Genomic DNA, 20,476 nt, shown 5'->3' with positions numbered 1-20,476 from the left:
ATGAAAAAGTAGATCTCCAATGAAACTGCATTGTTCTTTTATGATTAAAAACAAGCAGCAATAGCAACAGCGCCCTACTCACCAGTACCCTACTCACTAGTGCCCTACTCAACAACAGTGCCCTACTCACCAGTGCCCTACTCAACAACAGTGCCCTACTCAACAACAGTGCCCTACTCTCAAGTGCCCTACTCTCCAGTGCCCTACTCTCCAGTGCCCTACTCACCAGTGCCCTACTCAACAGTGCCCCACTCAACAGTGCCCCACTCACCAGTGCCCTACTCAACAACAGTACCCTACTCTCCAGTGCCCTACTCACCAGTGCCCTTCTCAGCAACAGTACCCTACTCACCAGTGCCCATTAACAACAATGCCCTACTCTCCAGTGCCCTACTCACCAGTGTCCTACTCACCAGTGCCCTACTCACCAGTGCCCTACTCACCAGTGCCCTACTCACCAGTGTCCTACTCACCAGTGCCCTACTCACCAGTGCCCTACTCACCAGTGCCCTACTCACCAGTGTCCTACTCATCAGTGCCCTACTCACCAGTGCCCTACTCACCAGTGCCCTACTCAACAGTGCCCTACTCAACAGCACCCTACTCACCAGTGCCCTACTCACCAGTGCCCTACTCAACAGTGCCCTACTCAACAGCACCCTACTCACCAGTGCCCTACTCACCAGTACCCTACTCAATAGCACCCTACTCACCAGTGCCCTACTCAACAGTACCTTACTCACCAGTGTCCTACTCATCAATGCCCTACTCACCAGTGCCCTACTCACCAGTGCCCTACTCACCAGTGCCCTACTCAACAGTGCCCTACTCAACAGTGCCCTACTCAACAGCATCCTACTCACCAGTGCCCTACTCAACAGCACCCTACTCACAAGTGCCCTACTCACCAGTGCCCTACTCAACAGTGCCTTACTCACCAGTGCCCTACTCAACAGCACCCTACTCACAAGTGCCCTACTCACCAGTGCCCTACTCAACAGTGCCTTACTCACCAGTGCCCTACTCAACAGCACCCTACTTACAAGTGCCCTACTCACCAGTGCCCTACTCAACAGTACCTTACTCACCAGTGCCCTACTCAACAGCACCCTACTCACAAGTGCCCTACTCACCAGTGCCCTACTCAACAGTACCTTACTCACCAGTGCCCTACTCACCAGTACCCTACTCATCAGTGCCCTACTCAACAGCACCCTACTCACCAGTGCCCTACTCAACAGTGCCCTACTCAACAGTGCCCTACTCACCAGTGCCCAACTCAACAGTCCCTACTCAACTCTACTCACCAGTGCCTTACTCACCAGTCCCAACTCAACTGTACCCTACTCAACAGTGTCCTACTCACCAGTGCCCTACTCAACAGTGCCCTACTCAACAGTACCCTACTCATCAGTGCCCTACTCACCAGTCCCTACTCAACTGTACCCTACTCACCAGTGCCTTACTAAACAGTCCCAACTCAACTCTACCCTACTCACCAGTGCCCTACTCACCAGTGCCCTACTCAACAGTGCCCAACTCACCAGTGCCCTACTCAACAGCACCCTACTCACCAGTGCCCTACTCACCAGTACCCTACTCACCAGTACCCTACTCTCCAGTGCCCTACTCACCAGTGCCCTACTCAACAACAGTACCCTACTCACCAGTGCCCTACTCAACAACAATGCCCTACTCTTCAGTGCCCTACTCACCAGCACCCTACTTAACAGTGCCCTACTCAACAGTACCCTACTCAACAGTTCCCTACTCAACAGTGCCCTACTCAACAGTGCCCTACTCACCAGTACCCTACTCAACAGTGTCCTTCTCAACAGTGCCCTACTCACCAGCACCCTACTCAACAGTATCCTACTCACCAGCACCCTACTCAACAGTATCCTACTCACCAGCACCCTACTCAACAGTGTCCTACTCAACAGTGCCCTACTCACCAGCACCCTACTCAACAGTATCCTACTCACCAGCACCCTACTCAACAGTATCCTAATCATCAGTACCCTTCTTTATAGTGCCCTACACACCAGTACCCTACTCTACAGTGTCCTACTCAACAGTGCCCTTCTCACCAGCACCCTACTCAACAGTATCCTACTCACCAGCACCTTACTCAACAGTATCCTAATCATCAGTACCCTTCTTTATAGTGCCCTACACACCAGTACCCTACTCTACAGTGTCCTACTCAACAGTGCCCTTCTCACCAGCACCCTACTCAACAGTATCCTACTCACCAGCACCTTACTCAACAGTATCCTACTCACCAGTACCCTTCTTTGCAGTATCCTACTCACCAGCACCCTACTCAACAGTATCCTAATCATCAGTACCCTTCTTTATAGTGCCCTACACACCAGTACCCTACTCTACAGTGTCCTACTCAACAGTGCCCTTCTCACCAGCACCCTACTCAACAGTATCCTACTCACCAGCACCTTACTCAACAGTATCCTACTCACCAGTACCCTTCTTTGCAGTGCCCTACTCACCAGTACCCTACTCAACAGTGTCCTACTCAACAGTGCCCTACTCAACAGTGCCCTACTCAACAGTACCCAGTACCCTACTCAACAGTGCCCTTCTTTACATCTGTGTACCATGCCAAAGACATAAGATCTTGTAGTATAAGGACTTACCTACCTGTCTTGTAACCAGGAAAATATCTCTTTTATCAAAAACATCATTTTACAGTCTTGTGATTCGATTGAATATATCAACGACTTGCTTGTTTGAGGCCATGATTTTGAATGTAGATTTCTAAAAAATAATGCTGTCCAATATACAACGTCATCAAGTTGTGAGCACATGTTCTAATCTCCAGAAATGATGTCATGATGGAACAATGTTACATCGTGAAATATACCACTCTTTGTTCTACATTTCTTTGTGTTGTTGTGATTTATAGCATAGTTATCTTATAGTGTGGAATAGGTGCAGGATATTTATCATGATAGAATGGAGATAAAATACACAGGACAATCCAGGATGCTCGTGAGAGGCAAAGGAAATGAGAGTTAAATCACCCAAGGGTGAGGGTCACTATAACAAATATCACCATCAGGGTAGGTTAGTAACAACTGGACAATCAATAATCTTCATGGCTGGGAGGGTTCCACATGGACAAATATTTGCAGGAAGATTCCTCAAACAAAATGGCATTGCATGTTTTTTTTAGGGACATTTAGTCCACTCCATGTGTGTCCTTCAATATGTTTCTGTAAATAGTACACACACAAGAGATAGGATTTCCATGTTTTGTTTCACATACTAAACTAACGTTTGTGTATTGCTGTGATATTCTCTAATTATTAACTTGTGTGAGCTACTAGTTGGCTCATCTTACTGTGTTGTATTGAACTAACTGCATGCTAACGCTTTATGTTGATGTGTTTAACAATTGCACTTAGATAAATACAGAATTTTGTCTCATTCAGGGTCACATATCTGAGTTGATGTGGTGCTTCTTCCATACCTACTGAATAACAATTTTTCGCCAGCTTTGCATCTCGGAGGACAGGAACAGGTCTACACTCACTGCCTGGACCCACGTCACTACTCTCTGACCTGACCCAGCTGTACATCTGGGGTGACAGGGGCAGGTCTACATTCACTGCCTGGACCCACGTCACTACCCTCTGACCTGACCCAGCTGTACATCTGGGGGGACAGGAACAGGTCTACATTCACTGCCTGGACCCACGTCACTACTCTCTGACCTGACCCAGCTGTACATCTGGGGGGACAGGAACAGGTCTACATTCACTGCCTGGACCCACGTCACTACTCTCTGATCTGACCCAGCTGTACATCTGGGGTGACAGGGGCAGGTCTACATTCACTGCCTGGACCCACGTCACTACTCTCTGATCTGACCCAGCTGTACATCTCGGAGGACAGAAACAGGTCTACATTCACTGCTTGGACCCACGTCACTACCCTCTGACCTGACCCAGCTGTACATCTGGGGGGACAGGAACAGGTCTACATTCACTATCTGGTTCCACGTCACTACTCTCTGACCTGACCCAGCTGTACATCTGGGGGGACAGGTCTACCTTCACTGCCTGGACCCACGTCACTACTCTCTGACCTGACCCAGCTATACATCTGGGGTGACAGGAGCAGGTCTATATTCACTGCCTGGACCCACGCCACTTCTCTCTGATCTGACCCAGCTGTACATCTGGGGGGACAGGAACAGGTCTACATTCACTGCCTGGACCCAAGTCACTACTCTTATGACCTGACCCAGCTGTACATCTGGGGGGACAGGAACAGGTCTACATTCACTGCCTGGACCCAAGTCACTACTCTTATGACCTGACCCAGCTGTACATCTGGGGGGACAGGAGCAGGTCTACATTCACTGCCTGGACCCACGTCACTTCTCTCTGATCTGATCCAGCTGTACATCTGGGGGGACAGGAACAGGTCTACATTCACTGCCTTGACCCACATCACTTCTCTCTGATCTGACTCAGCTGTACATCTTGGGGGACAGGTCTACATTTACTGCCTGGACCCACATCACTTCTCTCTGATCTGACCCAGCTGTACATCTGGGGGGACAGTTCTACATTCACTGCCTAGACCCACGTCACTACTCTCTGATCTGACCCAGCTGTACATCTTGGGGGACAGGTCTACATTCACTGCCTAGACCCATGCCACTTCTCTCTGACCTGACCCAGCTGTACATCTGGGGGGGACAGGAACAGGTCTACATTCACTGCTTGGACCCACGTCACTACTCTCTGACCTGACCCAGCTGTACATCTGGGGGGACAGGAACAGGTTTACATTCACTGCCTGGACCCACATCACTTCTCTCTGACCTGACCCAGCTGTACATCTGGGGGGACAGGAACAGGTCTACATTCACTGTCTGGTTCCACGTCACTACTCTCTGACCTGACCCAGCTGTACATCTTGGGGGACAGAAACAGGTTTACATTCACTGCCTGGACCCACATCACTTCTCTCTGACCTGACCCAGCTGTACATCTGGGGGGACAGGAACAGGTCTACATTCACTGTCTGGTTCCACGTCACTTCTCTCTGACCTGACCCAGCTGTACATCTGGGGTGACAGGAACAGGTCTACATTCACTGCCTGGACCCATGTCACTTCTCTCTGATCTTACCCAGCTGTACATCTGGGGGGACAGGTCTATATTCACTGCCTAGACCCACGCCACTTCTCTCTGATCTGACCCAGCTGTACATCTGGGGGGACAGGAACAGGTCTACATTCACTGTCTGGTTCCACGTCACTACTCTCTGACCTGACCCAGCTGTACATCTGGGGTGACAGGAACAGGTCTACATTCACTGCCTGGACCCATGTCACTTCTCTCTGACCTGACCCAGCTGTACATCTGGGGGGACAGGAACAGGTCTACATTCACTGTCTGGTTCCACGTCACTTCTCTCTGACCTGACCCAGCTGTACATCTGGGGGGACAGGAACAGGTCTACATTCACTGCCTGGACCCACGTCACTACTCTCTGATCTGACCCAGTTTAAATGTGCTGTACACAAGTTAAATAAGCTCACTTGCATAATGATTCTTTTTGTGATCTAATATCCTGTTTACTTCTCTGTCTTCCATTGTCTGTAATTGTGTATTGTCATGTAAAACACCTTCTTCTCTGAAACTGCAAGATGAATTTAGCTAGCATTGCAAAGAGGACTCCAAACTTGGTTTGATTGGTTCCAATAAATTAGTATAGTTTTTGTCTAAAATTGCAAAATTTAGGACAGGAATGTTAGTTGCTGCCAAGGAAGCAGTAAGGATGGCTGGACATGATTTGTGACAAGTATCTGATATATACGTTACAACATCCAGAACAACCTAAATGCTGTGACTCTATTGGTGATTATGGGGAGGGAAATGTGAGCCTGTGATGTGCTTTAGTAGGTATTTAATTGGTTACAGTTTACAGGATTTCAAGTTGTCAATTCAGGTTTTAAGGGTGTTTTTCATTATTGATACATATGTTATCCTAATACTGCTTCAAATATGTGAAGTGGGGATACTCTTTCAAATAATTTTTTTTTTTAAATATTTGTCATGATTAGTGTTTGATGTCATTTATACATTATACAAGTAAAATCTTTATCATGTTTATCTGTCATTTCATAAGATGTGAAACACACTCATATTGAAATATTGATAAAAACAAAATGTTTACATGTCATAGCATAAAATGTCATGTTACAATATGGATCAAAATAACAACAAATATATTTTAATCAATTTATTTTTTATTCTGAAAGTATTGAAACATATCTTGATAACAATTATCATGCATTGTGTCAATGTTTAACTTTGAGTGAGTGGTAAGATACATGTGTTACCAAAGTCATCCGTGAATCTTCCTAACCAAGCCATTAGTTTCACTGATGTGTGTAATAGATTGCCATAAGTGTGTTTCCCTTTCATAGTTCTTGCTGTTGGATTAATTGTTTTCATATTTCAATAGAGTAAGAGAAATTTTGTTGTTGAAGTTATCAATAAAAGAATTCAGATATTTTAAAATGGCCATATGATGAATATATTCCAAGTTTTAATAAAATGAAAATCATTGGGAAGTAAATACAGCACCAGGTGAACAGACTTGTAATGAACATTTACAATCTTATTTATATGTTTTAAATCAGTGAATGCACTTTTCACTTCTTTGATTTATTATAACATTGGTATTTCCCATGAATAAGGGCTTAAGTTCATCTTTGTCGTACTGCTGTATATCTGTATTGCTAAAAAGTAAATACTGACCACCATATGTTATATGGACACTTCAGTTGCACCTTATTGGTGACAAGGAGTGTACAGATAGGTTAGCTGCAGCAGCATTGTTTTTTTAAACAAAACTTCTTGTTGTATAACAACAACATCCTCTTGATATCTCCAAACATGTTTTCAAAGATTGACTGACATTCAAATGATTTAGACCATTCAGAGGTTCTTTTGATTTCAACTCTTCAACTCTGTAGTAAGTTTGTTTACCCAGTTCAGTTACCATATCCAATACCTTCCTTCTCATAGTGATGCAACAACCTTTTTAAACCCCCTTAACAAATTGAAATATGAAGTCTTTGAATTTATTTTTATCTTTGAACACATGTAAGAAAAGGGCGGTGGGGTAGCCTAGTGGTTAAAACATTTGTTCGATTGCCCTAATGGGTACAATGTGTGAAGCCCATTTGTGGTGTCCCGTGCCGTGATATTGCGGAATATTGCTAAAAGCAACATAAAACCATTCTCACTCACTCACATGAAAGAAAAATTCTTTGGACAGTCAGTGCAATCATAATCATAACACAACAAGTAAAGTATACTTTGATCATCCACACAGACAAACATCATGAACTATGAAACTCTCCAGCTCATCTAGTAGCTGCACAAAATCATGGTATGATAGGGACAGTTGGGTATATCTGGACTTATTTTATGTTGGAATGGGCTGCAATGGGTAAGTCTGACTCTGATACATGTATATAATTTGTGTCTAACAGATCACCGGTCAGGACTAAAGGACTCCAAAACAACACTGACCGACGTAGGCACTGCTGCCGACACAAACATCACAGGTCAGCAGTATCTGAGTCGAGCATCCATGTTGTCGTCAACAGCAAACATCACAGCTCGTGGACAGTTGTTGCAGGCACGGGAGATATTGGAGCTCGGGCTGCATAATGTGTCATTTGCCAGACAAGCTGTTGTTCTCAATGATGGAAAATCTATCGCTGATGTCAGTTTTATAAAGGTTGGTATCGTCTGAAGTGTACATAACGGTATCATGACATATCAAGATTGGAGGGTGCAAGAGGTGTCACCTTGGGTATTATTTGCACACACTCTTTTTCAAAATCATGGATCGGCCTCTGCGATGTTATGTTGATTAAAAGTCATTAGTATGTATTGTTCTATATATACTGTTGTTGATCTTCAACCTTTGCCATTGTATTAGATACCAGTTCTTCCATTTGTACAGAATATCTAGAAAATTGATATTTATTGTGATAAATCAAGGACAGCTTGGCAAGAACCTCGTATTACGCAGTCCATGTTAATGTTGTAGGTTGGGATGCTTCGAGGGTTTTTGTCTGAATTTGACTGCTTCAGTTGTCTCGGAACCTTGTCTTCAGAAAAATGCAATTCTTTGACATCTCAGGGATATCATATCAGGCATGTTGCCTTTGTAGCCCTGTGGAATTTTATTCAGACATGAAAATCTTTGTTTATTTGTTAACTTGAGGTACGTCTTTTGTAGGTCTTTGAAACTTAGCACATATCATTGTTAGTGCAGGTCTGTGAGTGACCATTCAGTAAAAAAATACAGCAGTTGAAAGAAAGATAAAAAATGCACAACAATGGTTAAATGTTACAAATAAAGAATTAAGTGTTACAAATAAAGTATTAGGTGTTAGTAATAAAGTATTAAGTGTTACTAATAAAGTATTAAGTGTTACTAACAAAGGTCAAAATACGAAACACATAGAGGCCATATGAAAGAAAGAACAGGGTATTCTAAAGAATGTCAGTGCGCTAAAAAGGACACCGAAGCTAAAGAACACAACATTGACAATAAAGAACACCAGATTGCTGCAATTTGCACAACATCCCGACTTTAATGTAAATGATTAAAACATGCAATAAGCAAAACATCAGCAAGGGCATAACACATTACGTCAAATATTTATACAAAAATACATTATGCTTGTATTGTCACACCTCTGACATAGAGACACATACTGTATTATGCTTGAATTGTCACACATCTACTCCATAGACACATACAGTCTTACCCGGTATGCTTGTATTGTCACACCACTGACATATTGACACATACTTTATTATGCTTGAATTGTCACACATCTACTCCATAGACACATACAGTCTTACCCGGTATGCTTGTATTGTCACACCTCTGACATATAGACACATACTGTATTATTCTTGTATTGTCACACCACTGACATATAGCCCCATACTGTATTATTCTTGCATTGTCACAGCTCTACTCTATAGACACATACTGTATTATTCTTGTATTGTCACACCTCTACTCCATAGACACATACATTCTTACCCGGTATGCTTGTATTGTCACACCTCTACTCTATAGACACATGCTGTATTATTCTTGTATTGACACACCTCTACTCTATAGACACATACTGTATTATTCCTGTATTGTCACAACTCTACTCTATAGACACATACTGTATTATTCTTGTATTGTCACACCTCTACTCCATAGACACATACATTCTTACCCGGTATGCTTGTATTGTCACACCTCTACTCTATAGACACATGCTGTATTATTCTTGTATTGACACACCTCTACTCTATAGACACATACTGTATTATTCTTGTATTGTCACACCACTGACATATAGACCCATACTGTATTATTCTTGTATTGTCACAGCTCTACTCTATAGACACATTCTGTATTATTCTTGTATTGACACACCTCTACTCTATAGACACATACTGTATTATTCTTGTATTGTCACACCTCTATTCTATAGACACATACTGTTGTTTCTGTTTGTGGTAACTTGTGTTGTGTTTCCAGAGTGTGTTGAATGCCCCAGGATCTGTGGTGAGTGGAGGAAGGCGTGACACACACTGAGTGGTGTGACCTGCGTGTGTGACACTACAGATAGCTAGAATTTGATTTTATGCTCAGTGATTTTTAGAATAATGGCATTTCTTTTACAATTCTATCAGGTCACCTTTATTATTTTGGGCGTTGTAGTTGTAGACCTGTTGACTGGCAATTTCAGAAAATTATCATTTTTTTGTAGGTCTAGTTTAATGTTAATGTCAACAAATACATCTAAATGCACTGAGAATTGTACTCCAATTGCAGTTTGGACCAAATTAGAAACTCTGAACAAATTATTGAATATAATCATGAATTGATCATGAATTGATCATTCATTCAACTAAAAATATAAATATTGATGTATATCTTTTCCCTGGTTCATTATTTGAAAGGATAATATTATGTTTACATAATCTTTATTGATTAACTTTGATATTACAAACAAGCACAAACATCTACATGTTTCAATAGTTGGGGGAGGGTAAGGGTGTTGTTTTCCTCTCCTACATCTGTTTTCTTTGTAACAAACAGACTTATGCAGAAGCTAAAAGGTGATCTTACTGACAGCAATTATTCTTTAGTCTTGATTAGTTGCTTATGACAATTGTATCCTAATTGTATAGGCATTTAAAATCCTTTATTGGGAAATATTTTTCTGAAGCAGGTACAGTGCAAGATAAGGATATTTACAGTATATTAATTCCATCTTACAAATGACGTCATGTTTGCTTCTACAATAATGATATGAGGCACATTTGTGACAGGTGAGGTAGTGGTGATAATAGGGGGAGTGAGGGACAGCTGGTAGTATCAGTCTCAGCCAAGTAGCAAAATAGATATAGTACTTATATCACATATAATTCTTTATTTACTAGATAAATCCCACCAGAGTGAGTCATTTCATGAGTACATGTGGACCTGGTCATGTCATGCTAAGATGGGTCAATGTGCAAGGACAGTATCGAGATACTCATTAACATGTTTGAATGAAATTGTTTTGCACCCATGTCACTGACGTTTTTAAGCACAATTATTTTTGACAAAATAACTCAAACCACAGGCACATTTTTGTTTGGCACAGTTTAATCACATTTTTAATTCCAGAAAGTGTGTTTATATGTTGGTTAACAGGCACGAATAACTAGAATTTAATACCAGGGATGTTATTTGCTTTGTATGATTGTTGGTAAAGCTTTGTAGTATGTAGAGAAATATGACATGATAACAATGCTTGTAGATAGCCTTTTATCTAACTGGAGTTTTATTTATCAATACTGGTAAATATTATGAACCTTGGGTTAATCTTCCATATCTGTCATATAGATATGCGTTTGTATCACAAGTTAGACATTAAAGTACATGTACAAAGTTTGAATTGATCTGTCGGTACATTTAAAGAATTACAGACACAATTAACTTTCTCTTGGTGTCTATACCTTTCTCAACTCTCTTAATACCATGACCTTGACCTTCAGGATCTGAACCCTGAGGTATTTTCTGTGGAGTCAGTCAAGGAAGTGTCGGAACTGTCTGATGATAGTCATGTGAATGTAGAAGAACTGATTCCACCCAGTCACCGAGGTGCTGCAACAGCTGTCTGGAACACTGTCAAGGATCTCCATCTAGAACTGATCCTCATGTACCACAGAGTCTGTCTGAAGCTATCATCTCTTGGTACAGGTACGTCAATCCTTACAGTGTCTGTCTGAAGCTACCAATTCTTGGTCAAGGTGGGTCAAGAGTCTCCATCTAGAACTTATCCTCATGTATTACCATAGTGTCTGAGACCCGTGAAGATCCGGGGTAGAATAGGTTGACGTAAAGGGCGACTATGTTTGCCATAAGAGGCGACCAACGGGATCGGGTGGTCAGGCTCACTGTCTTGGATGAAGCATGTCATCGATCCCAATTGCGTGGATCGATGCTCATGATATCAATCACTGGATTGTCTGGTCCAGACTCAATTATTTACAGACCGCCGTCATATAGCTGGAACATTGCTGAGTGTGGCATTAAACAACAAACCAACCAACATAGTGTCTGAAGTCCAGGTGGGTCAAGAGTCTCTATCTCGATCTTATCCTTATGTATTACCATAGTGTCTGAAGCTACCAACTCTTGGTCCAGGTGAGTCAAGAGTCTCCATCTAGAACTTATCCTTATGAATTACCATAGTGTCTGAAGCTGTGTCTGAAGCTACCAACTCTTTGTCCAGGTGAGTCAAGAGTCTCCATCTAGAACTTATCCTTATGGATTACCATAGTGTCTGAAGCTGTGTCTGAAGCTACCAACTCTTGGTCCAGGTGAGTCAAGAGTCTCCATCTAGAACTTATCCTTATGTATTACCATAGTGTCTGAAGCTGTGTCTGAAGCTACCAACTCTTTGTCCAGGTGAGTCAAGAGTCTCCATCTAGAACTTATCCTTATGTATTACCATAGTGTCTGAAGCTACCAACTCTTGGTCCAGGTGAGTCAAGAGTCTCCATCTAGAACTTATCCTTATGTATTACCATAGTGTCTGAAGCTGTGTCTGAAGCTACCAACTCTTGGTCCAGGTGAGTCAAGAGTCTCCATCTAGAACTTATCCTTATGAATTACCATAGTGTCTGAAGCTGTGTCTGAAGCTACCAACTCTTTGTCCAGGTGAGTCAAGAGTCTCCATCTAGAACTTATCCTTATGGATTACCATAGTGTCTGAAGCTGTGTCTGAAGCTACCAACTCTTGGTCCAGGTGAGTCAAGAGTCTCCATCTAGAACTTATCCTTATGTATTACCATAGTGTCTGAAGCTGTGTCTGAAGCTACCAACTCTTGGTCCAGGTGAGTCAAGAGTCTCCATCTAGAACTTATCCTTATGTATTACCATAGTGTCTGAAGCTGTGTCTGAAGCTACCAACTCTTTGTCCAGGTGGGTCAAGAGTCTCCATCTAGAACTTATCCTTATGTATTACCATAGTGTCTGAAGCTGTGTCTGAAGCTACCAACTCTTGGTCCAGGTGAGTCAAGAGTCTCCATCTAGAACTTATCCTTATGTATTACACAGCTACCAAGAGCTAATCTGTGTGTAGCACAGCTTCAAGCATCTCTTGGCCTTCAATCTAAAGGTGATTCATATTAAGTCTGTGAAGGTAATATCTATCATGTTTATTGGTCAAACTGTATGTTTTGTTATGGTGTTCACGTGGATCAATCATATGTTTCAGATCCATCCCTCAAGGAGTCCAAGTCTTCCAAGAGGAGAACTGGTTCAGACTATGTAAGTGTGATATTCCTCCACTATCAGTAACACCATCTTTGTGCACTTATCTTTGATACTGATTTGTTCATGAATTAGGGCATGTGAGGACTCTAACCTGTCTTGCTGTAGGTGCACAGTGATGGCAGCATGTTGGACTCGTATGTTGAGAGTTTTGATGAGCTGTCCTCTCGCTGTAGCAAGAACAGTCTGTCCAAGGCTCTGCTGTACATGCAGCATGCTCAGATGTCCTGTAATGACGGCATTCCTTCACAACATGTCAAGAAGCTGTTTGAGGTAAGACAATCTTTTTGTTGGAAATTCAGATCTATATCTATTTAGATCTACATGGGCTACCATACTGAAAACAAATACATCAAAGGAAATTACGGTTATTGATATGCAATATATAGTCAAATGTCATGAAGAAAATAACTGTTATCATTTGGTATGAAAAGTGGAATATGAACTCAATGCAAGAAAAACATCAAATAACAACACAGACATATGATATGTAAGTCGCAATGCAAAAAATGCCATGGAACACAACAAATGCATCAAAGAATGTCAGTAGACACAAAAGGATACCAAACGCAAAAGGACAACATGTATTTGCAACTTGCAGATGCCATAGTAAAGGCTGTATGGTATCTTGTGGTAAAGGGACAACACACACAATTAGACAGCATGTCTGGTTAGGAGATGATCTTGGTTTAAACACTCATTCCTCCCTGTGGCCAGGAGTCCGTGTCACTCATCCAGCGCGCGGAGGCTGAGGAGAGGAGGCTGTACCTGGACAACAAGAGTCTATGTGAGATGTCACCTCGCACCACCAAGATTCCCCCACCCCCCATCCTCCTGTGTCGCACTGACAACTTCATGGTCTTCACACCAGCGCCGTTTGACCCTCACGGAGGAGAGAAGGTAGGAATAGCACTGTTAGAGTGAACATATATGTGTGTATATAATAGTGGAAGAAATCATTTGTTGCTATTCCTTAGAATATGAGGGGTTATCAAAAGGTTTGAGCCTTGCATTGTGTCAACCAGTCCTCTACAGCAGCAACCAATTATTGGACCTCATTAAAGTATCAGACCACGCAAGAGTTTTTACAGATTTGAAAACAGGTGGTAGTTACTAGGGGCCTGGTGAATAACATGGATGGTGTAGAAACTTGTCTCCACATTCCCATACAGCAGCCATTGCAACGCGACAAATCTCGCTCAAATCTGATGTTAGTGCTTCCTACTGCTACCTAAAGATCTGAGGACAGGTCATGTCAAAACAACCTTTTGACCGACCTATGAAATGACTAACAAGAAGTCGACATTAGCCAATTGGAAAACAACTTTCTAGAGCTTCATGGTACCAGTTTCAACCTGACAACTTTTATTCCAGCCTATGCTTTAAAAAAATACTGATTCTTGCCGTAAAAGGCGACTAAGGGGATTGGGTGGTCAGGCTTGCTGACTTGGTTGATGTATGTCATTGAATCCCAATGGCGTGGATCAATGCTCATGATGTCAATCACTGGATTATTTTGCTGAGTCTGGCATTAAACATCAAACAAACAATCAAAATTTGAATACTGAACCAAAGAAAATTTACCAATGTCTTACAGATGATCAAGATTGCATGACAGTACTTCCCACTGGCTATGGAAAGTCTCTTCCATTATCAATGTTTATCACTTTGAAGGGAGAGATAATAATAATGTGTATATCTATAATGTGTCAAATCCACTCTCTAAAGCATGCTCAAAGTGCTACATTGGATAGACGATGATTTTGACGGAATCAGTTTACAGCCCTGTCATTCGGATTAGTTGGTTTAGTGATAGTGAGAACTTTTATCTGATTTAAAGGAGATTGCAACATGACTGGTGTGGACTGAAGTATTGTCCTGATGAAGAACACCTGGTTGATGTTTGTTGCAATACTCATGCAATCTTTTCAACAAGTTGGCATAATACTCACCATTCGTAGTTGTTCTCTGTGGAAAATTATCACAAAAGTCCAGGATCCTTGTCAAATACCCCAGAAGAAGACCTCAAGGACCCAGAACCCCTTAATTCAGAACACTGGTATTACCAGGTACACATGACCCCAATGACCAACACCCAGAGCACAATGACCAACACCCACAGCACCAGAGCCTTTAGTTGTCCTCCAAACTGTTGATGGCAGCGTGTTCAATGAAATGTTCATCTTTTTAAAATTGTTTGTCTCCAATAGGTGGCATGGTACCGACTTTTTGGGCGATCAGCGAGTGGCAGCAATGTCAAGGTCAGGATCAATGACTACTTTCTAGATGGGACTGGAGAAGAGGTCAGTAAGATTTTCCTAAGTCTTATTTTCTGTGGTCAATATTTTTTTATGAATATGATGGTTCACATCTGTAATACAAAAATGTCTGTTGTTGATTTAGTTTTGTTTTCTGCAGGTGCCATCATTCCGATGTGAGCTGAAAGCAGCAGGACTGAAGCCCAATGAGCGCTATGTGTTTGCTGTTGGTGCGTACACGTGTGACGGCAAGCTGATCGGAGAAAGTGTAGGGGAGACCAGTAAACCCATCCTAGCATCCCATCCTCTCCCGGTCCTCATGACCTGGGCCTTCCTCACACAGGTACACAGAAATACTGCTCACGGAGTCCTTGACTTAAAGACATCAATGTAACCTCGTTACCCTCGAGGAACTCAATATAGTTAAAATGGTGTATTCTTATGGTCTTGCATATTTTGTTATTTTTGCTATGGTCTTATATGGATGTTCCACTTGTCAATGGATAACTGGATATATACTCAACAACAAAAGTTCCTGTGACACAAATATTTTAGTGTATTTTTCAAACAAGTGAAGTTTGGTTTTCAATATTGTAGTACATGTATGGAATCAAGTCACAAAAATGCAACTGCTACAGAAAAGCATGCATTCCATGCAAAAGTTGACTTTTATGCAAGCCACATGCATTTCACTACCCAAGAATGGGTATAAAAACATGTATGTTAACGTCGTCGCCTCAGATGTGCAGGGATTGTCGCCAGAAGACCCCCTAGACGTCCCATTTTGACAGGAAATCAGCGTCAAGCACGTCTACAGTGGTGCAGACAGCAGAGACAAGTTCTATTCACTGACGAGTCTCGTTTTCACCTCGGCCACAGCGATGGACGGATTCGAGTGTATCAACGTCGAGATGAACGTTACGTCAGTCATTGTGTCATGGAAGATGATTGGTTCGAGGGCGGCAGCGTTATGGTATGGGGTGGGATTACAGCAAGACAGAGGATCCGTTTGATAGTGGTAGAGGGAAATCTCAATGGACAGCGCCAGATCATCGAGATCATTGGCCCTGTTGTTCTACCGTTTTTGCGTTGTCATGGCCCAGGCATTACTTTTCAACATGACAACGCCCAGCCTCATATTGCTCGACCTGTTCAGGATTCTTTTCAACAAAACAACGTGAATGTCATCCCCTGGCCGGCTCGCTCCCCTGATCTCTCACCAGGGGTCCGGAAACCGTCATATGCGCCGGACATGTCCGATTTGGAATCTCAAATGTCCAGTTTAAAATATTGCTTACCGGACATTTTAAAAAGTATTGTCCGGACATTCTTAAATTTTGACCGGACATAATCAACAGTTAGGACTGAGCAGCTTCTGTCTGCAGTTGCAACACAATTAAGATTATCTACACCGACAAGCTTTGTTTGTTTTGATTGCTGTAAATACATCGTACCTACATGATAGTCCAATCGGTCAATCACTGTAATAGGCAATAAACTGAGTTGACACTGATTAATCGAGGATTATTTACTGAGACCATCTTGTTAATTTGCGTGAAAGGTGTTTACAACTGTACATAAATACTTTGCATCATTGATGTACATCATTATCCTCACAATGTTACGATACGTAACCTCAGACAAGAAGCGAAAGCGTGACGACAGCCAGTCGACCGATGCAATTCAGTCGAGCGGATCTGCCAAACCCTCAAAGTCTAGACGATCATTTGGCTAACGACTTTCACTTGGTTGACATACAATGAAGATTTGCAGATTTTATTGTTTTCAGTAGCTAGTCGTATATTGAATCTTGATTGACCGCCATTTTGCTTTCTCGGAAGATCGATATCAATTTTTTTTATAGTCAATAATTAAGTACAGATGAAAAAAGTATTCAAATAACTATTGCTCTCATCGATATTTTAGTATTTGTTATTAAATTATCTGTCTTGTTTAAAAAAAATATTTAGTTTAAAAAAAATCTTTTCCCGTGAGGTCACGTGATAACCAAATATGGGATTATAGTCTCGATCCAAATGTTACAACGTGTACACTTGAGCAGACTCATGAATATAACTCATGAATATTAATTAGACCGTTTACTACGTTAACAGATCGTTATTATAGCAGAAACAAACGTATGATTTCCATGTATATCTAAAATGATATTATTTGTTATTAATTGTCCGGTGAATTAAACAATTTAAATTGAAACAATTCATAATTCATCATATTATGAATACGTAAACTTGTAATGTGTGTCAAAAGTCGTACTAAAATACGCTATTTGAAGGGGGCGTGGCCTAGTTGCAAATGTCCGATTAGGATTTTAAATTTTCCGGACCCCTGTCTCTCACCAATCGAGCACATGTGGGATGAGCGCCTTCGACGTCAACCACGTGTTCCACAGACACTCCAGGAACTTCGAAGCATGCTCAAGCAGATATGGACAGATATCCCACAGGACTTTGCACGACGCCTGGTCCATTCCATGAGACTAAGATGTGTTGCTTGCATCGCAACCAGAGGTGGACACACACGCTATTGATTTGTAAATTGACATTTTGGCATGTTTATGTTTTTTATGAAATCACGCTTTTTCTGAAGTTAGTATGGCAAATTAAACCATTTGAACACTTACAGGAGTCTTTTATCTGTTGCAAACCGAAATTGTTTCAGATTTGGTAAAAAACATAACTTTGCATTAAATCTTAATCAATGTCACAGGAACTTTTGTTGTTCAGTATATTTCTTTGGGTGAACAAGGTTTCAATGTTTGTCTGATTGTAATCTATTAACTGGGTTTCAAATTTATCCATTTTCTTGGACATTAACTGATTGTCCTGAAGATATTTTCAAATTTAGTAATAATATGAAAGAATGATATCTCAAAAGTTGATACCATCATGACAATGTCTTTATGAAATTTGTGAGACACTAATGGCATTACCTACTGTAAAGCAAATGATTGACATGAAACATTACTGTTCCAAGGAATTAGCTATTTGTCCCCCTGCATCCTCCCAAGATGTATAGTGCAGGATGATATTTATGATGTTTGATTGTAACATTTAGGTCATTGTGTACCAGTAGGTGCTCCCTGAGTCAAAACACTGAAATGTTCTGCAACACTGTTGCTATATCCTGCTCAGATTGCCTATCAAGTTGGGGGGTACGACATCTCCCGACATGCCTGTGATGTACTATGGGATCACTTCCTGGCTGAGAAACCCCCACCACAGGGCACCACATACACCACTTCTGTTAACAAGGACTACAGACTCACACTGCTCAGGTAGGTGTCACACTGAGAACAAACAGCCATTGTGGTTCAGATCACCTCCTCAGACAGAAGCGTATCTTTTTTAGCTCACCTGGTCTGTACGTCAACAATTCTTTCAAACGACTTCTTCTTCTGAACCACTAATTGAAAGCATTCCCAGGTGGTGAGGATTCAAAATTGTACAAATGGTGGGGCTGACCCTCTAAGGGGCTGAGGGGCAGGGCCAAATAGGGGTAATTTGCAGACTCAGTTCAGACCCCGGGCCTGGTATCTCAATGTGATGTCATTGCAGAAGGCTCCTTTTGAACCCTTGCATTAGTGATCCTTTTACGCCCTCACAAAGAAAAAAGTCTTCCTGTTGCCCACCGCCTTATCGTCTGATAAAGAGGCATTAAGGAGTAATGCAGGATAAAATTGAGTAAAATCTAAATATTTTTTACATTTGTATACTTATCCTGCATTACTGCTGTGTGAGGGTACTGGTACACCATTGGTTGGAACATCTTCTTCTGCAGCTAGGCCTCTCACAGCTTGTCTTTCTGTCAAACAATAGCAGGAAATGTATTAAGGAGTAATGCAGGATAAGTATACAAATGTAAAAATTATCAAAATTTTACTAATATTTCATGTGATATATGACTGATATCTTGAACACAAAAGTTACATAACTGTAATAAGTCACCATTAGAATAGCCAGGGATCAGTTCCACAAAGCTATTGTAGCGCTAAGGTGATCACAACTCTAACACTTTAACATAGACTGTCGTTGCGCTTAGATCACTTTGTTGAACAGGGCCCATGAGACTAACAGAATAATTATAGACCAATTGTGCTCTTCCCTCAGATTAAACCAGCGTGCTGTTTGTTTGTCCTCGCCGGTGCTGCTGAGGCAGTTCCTCACAGCCATCTTCATCAGTGTGGACATCAGTGTGCGTAATGGGCAGCTGTTCTGTGATGGCCTGTGTGACAGAGGACCCCTCTATACTGGACAGGTAGGCCTGTGTGACAGAGGACCCCTCTATACTGATAGGTAGTTCTGTGTGACAGAGGACCCCTCTATACTGGACAGGTAGGTCTGTGTGACAGAGGACCCCTCTATACTGGACAGGTAGGCCTGTGTGACAGAGGACCCCTCTATACTGGACAGGTAGGCCTGTGTGACAGAGGACCCCTCTATACTGGACAGGTAGGTCTGTGTGCCAGAGGGCCCCTCTATACTGGACAGGTAGGTCTGTGTGACAGAGGACCCCTCTATACTGGACAGGTAGGCCTGTGTGACAGAGGACCCCTCTATACTGGACAGGTAGGTCTGTGTGCCAGAGGGCCCCTCTATACTGGACAGGTAGGTCTGTGTGCCAGAGGACCCCTCTATACTGGACAGGTAGTTCTGTGTGACAGAGGACCCCTCTATACTGGACAGGTAAGTCTGTGTGACAGAGGACCCCTCTATACTGGACAGGTAGGTCTGTGTGACAGAGGACCCCTCATTCATGGAGCAGTAAACAGTACTAAACACTCATTACATTACTTTTCATCATTTCTAAATTTATTGAATGTTTAACAACAAAAACCTATTACATGTAGTGATGTGTGTTTCAGATACGACGCCTTTCTGAGTGTGAGAAGATGTTGGTAGCGATAGAATTGGCCGGGTGGCTGAATGAAGCTAACCTGGCCCTCCAGGCAGTGGTGCAGTGCTATGGGCTCCTGGCTCCACTCCTCTTCTACAAGATACCCTCCTTGGCTGTCATACAAGTCAGTCAGCTGCCTTACATTCTCAGCTTCTGTAAATAATGGTGCATGAGTTTGGAAATATAAGAAAAAAACAATCAGATCTATAAGAATTATGATACATCACAATGTTTGAGTGAAAATTGTGGGAAAGATAATATTCATGGAAGATGTTGGATTTATCTTGGAGTGACCTCTATTGATGGTGTTACATGTTCCCACATACCACATAACAAAATTACTATTGTGTTACCGACAATGTTGTTGCCGAAATCCATGTGTGATTCCCCTTTGCAGG

General features: G+C 42.1%; 1 protein-coding gene across 4 annotated transcripts in view; it reads left to right on the top strand.

The window, feature by feature from the left end:
• The window catches only part of LOC124118554 (cilia- and flagella-associated protein 54-like), a 93,432-nt gene that overhangs the window by 22,096 nt on the left and 50,860 nt on the right, over nt 1-20,476 (top strand). For 3 of the 4 annotated variants that reach the window (XM_046480727.2, XM_046480725.2, XM_046480724.2), the window contains 11 exons: nt 7,544-7,794; nt 9,616-9,642; nt 11,124-11,328; nt 12,851-12,903; nt 13,015-13,179; nt 13,624-13,806; nt 15,117-15,209; nt 15,325-15,507; nt 18,317-18,459; nt 19,292-19,439; nt 20,047-20,202. In XM_046480727.2, coding sequence (XP_046336683.2) covers nt 7,544-7,794; nt 9,616-9,642; nt 11,124-11,328; nt 12,851-12,903; nt 13,015-13,179; nt 13,624-13,806; nt 15,117-15,209; nt 15,325-15,507; nt 18,317-18,459; nt 19,292-19,439; nt 20,047-20,202 — 1,607 coding nt within the window. The remainder of the gene's footprint in view (nt 1-7,543; nt 7,795-9,615; nt 9,643-11,123; nt 11,329-12,850; nt 12,904-13,014; nt 13,180-13,623; nt 13,807-15,116; nt 15,210-15,324; nt 15,508-18,316; nt 18,460-19,291; nt 19,440-20,046; nt 20,203-20,476) is intronic. The other variant, XM_046480726.2, reaches the window with a different exon arrangement.

This window comes from Haliotis rufescens, unplaced genomic scaffold (assembly GCF_023055435.1).
Source record: "Haliotis rufescens isolate VD_foot unplaced genomic scaffold, xgHalRufe1.0.p SCAF_22, whole genome shotgun sequence".
Classification (NCBI taxonomy): domain Eukaryota; kingdom Metazoa; phylum Mollusca; class Gastropoda; order Lepetellida; family Haliotidae; genus Haliotis; species Haliotis rufescens.
This window is presented reverse-complemented; position numbering and strand designations above follow the sequence as displayed.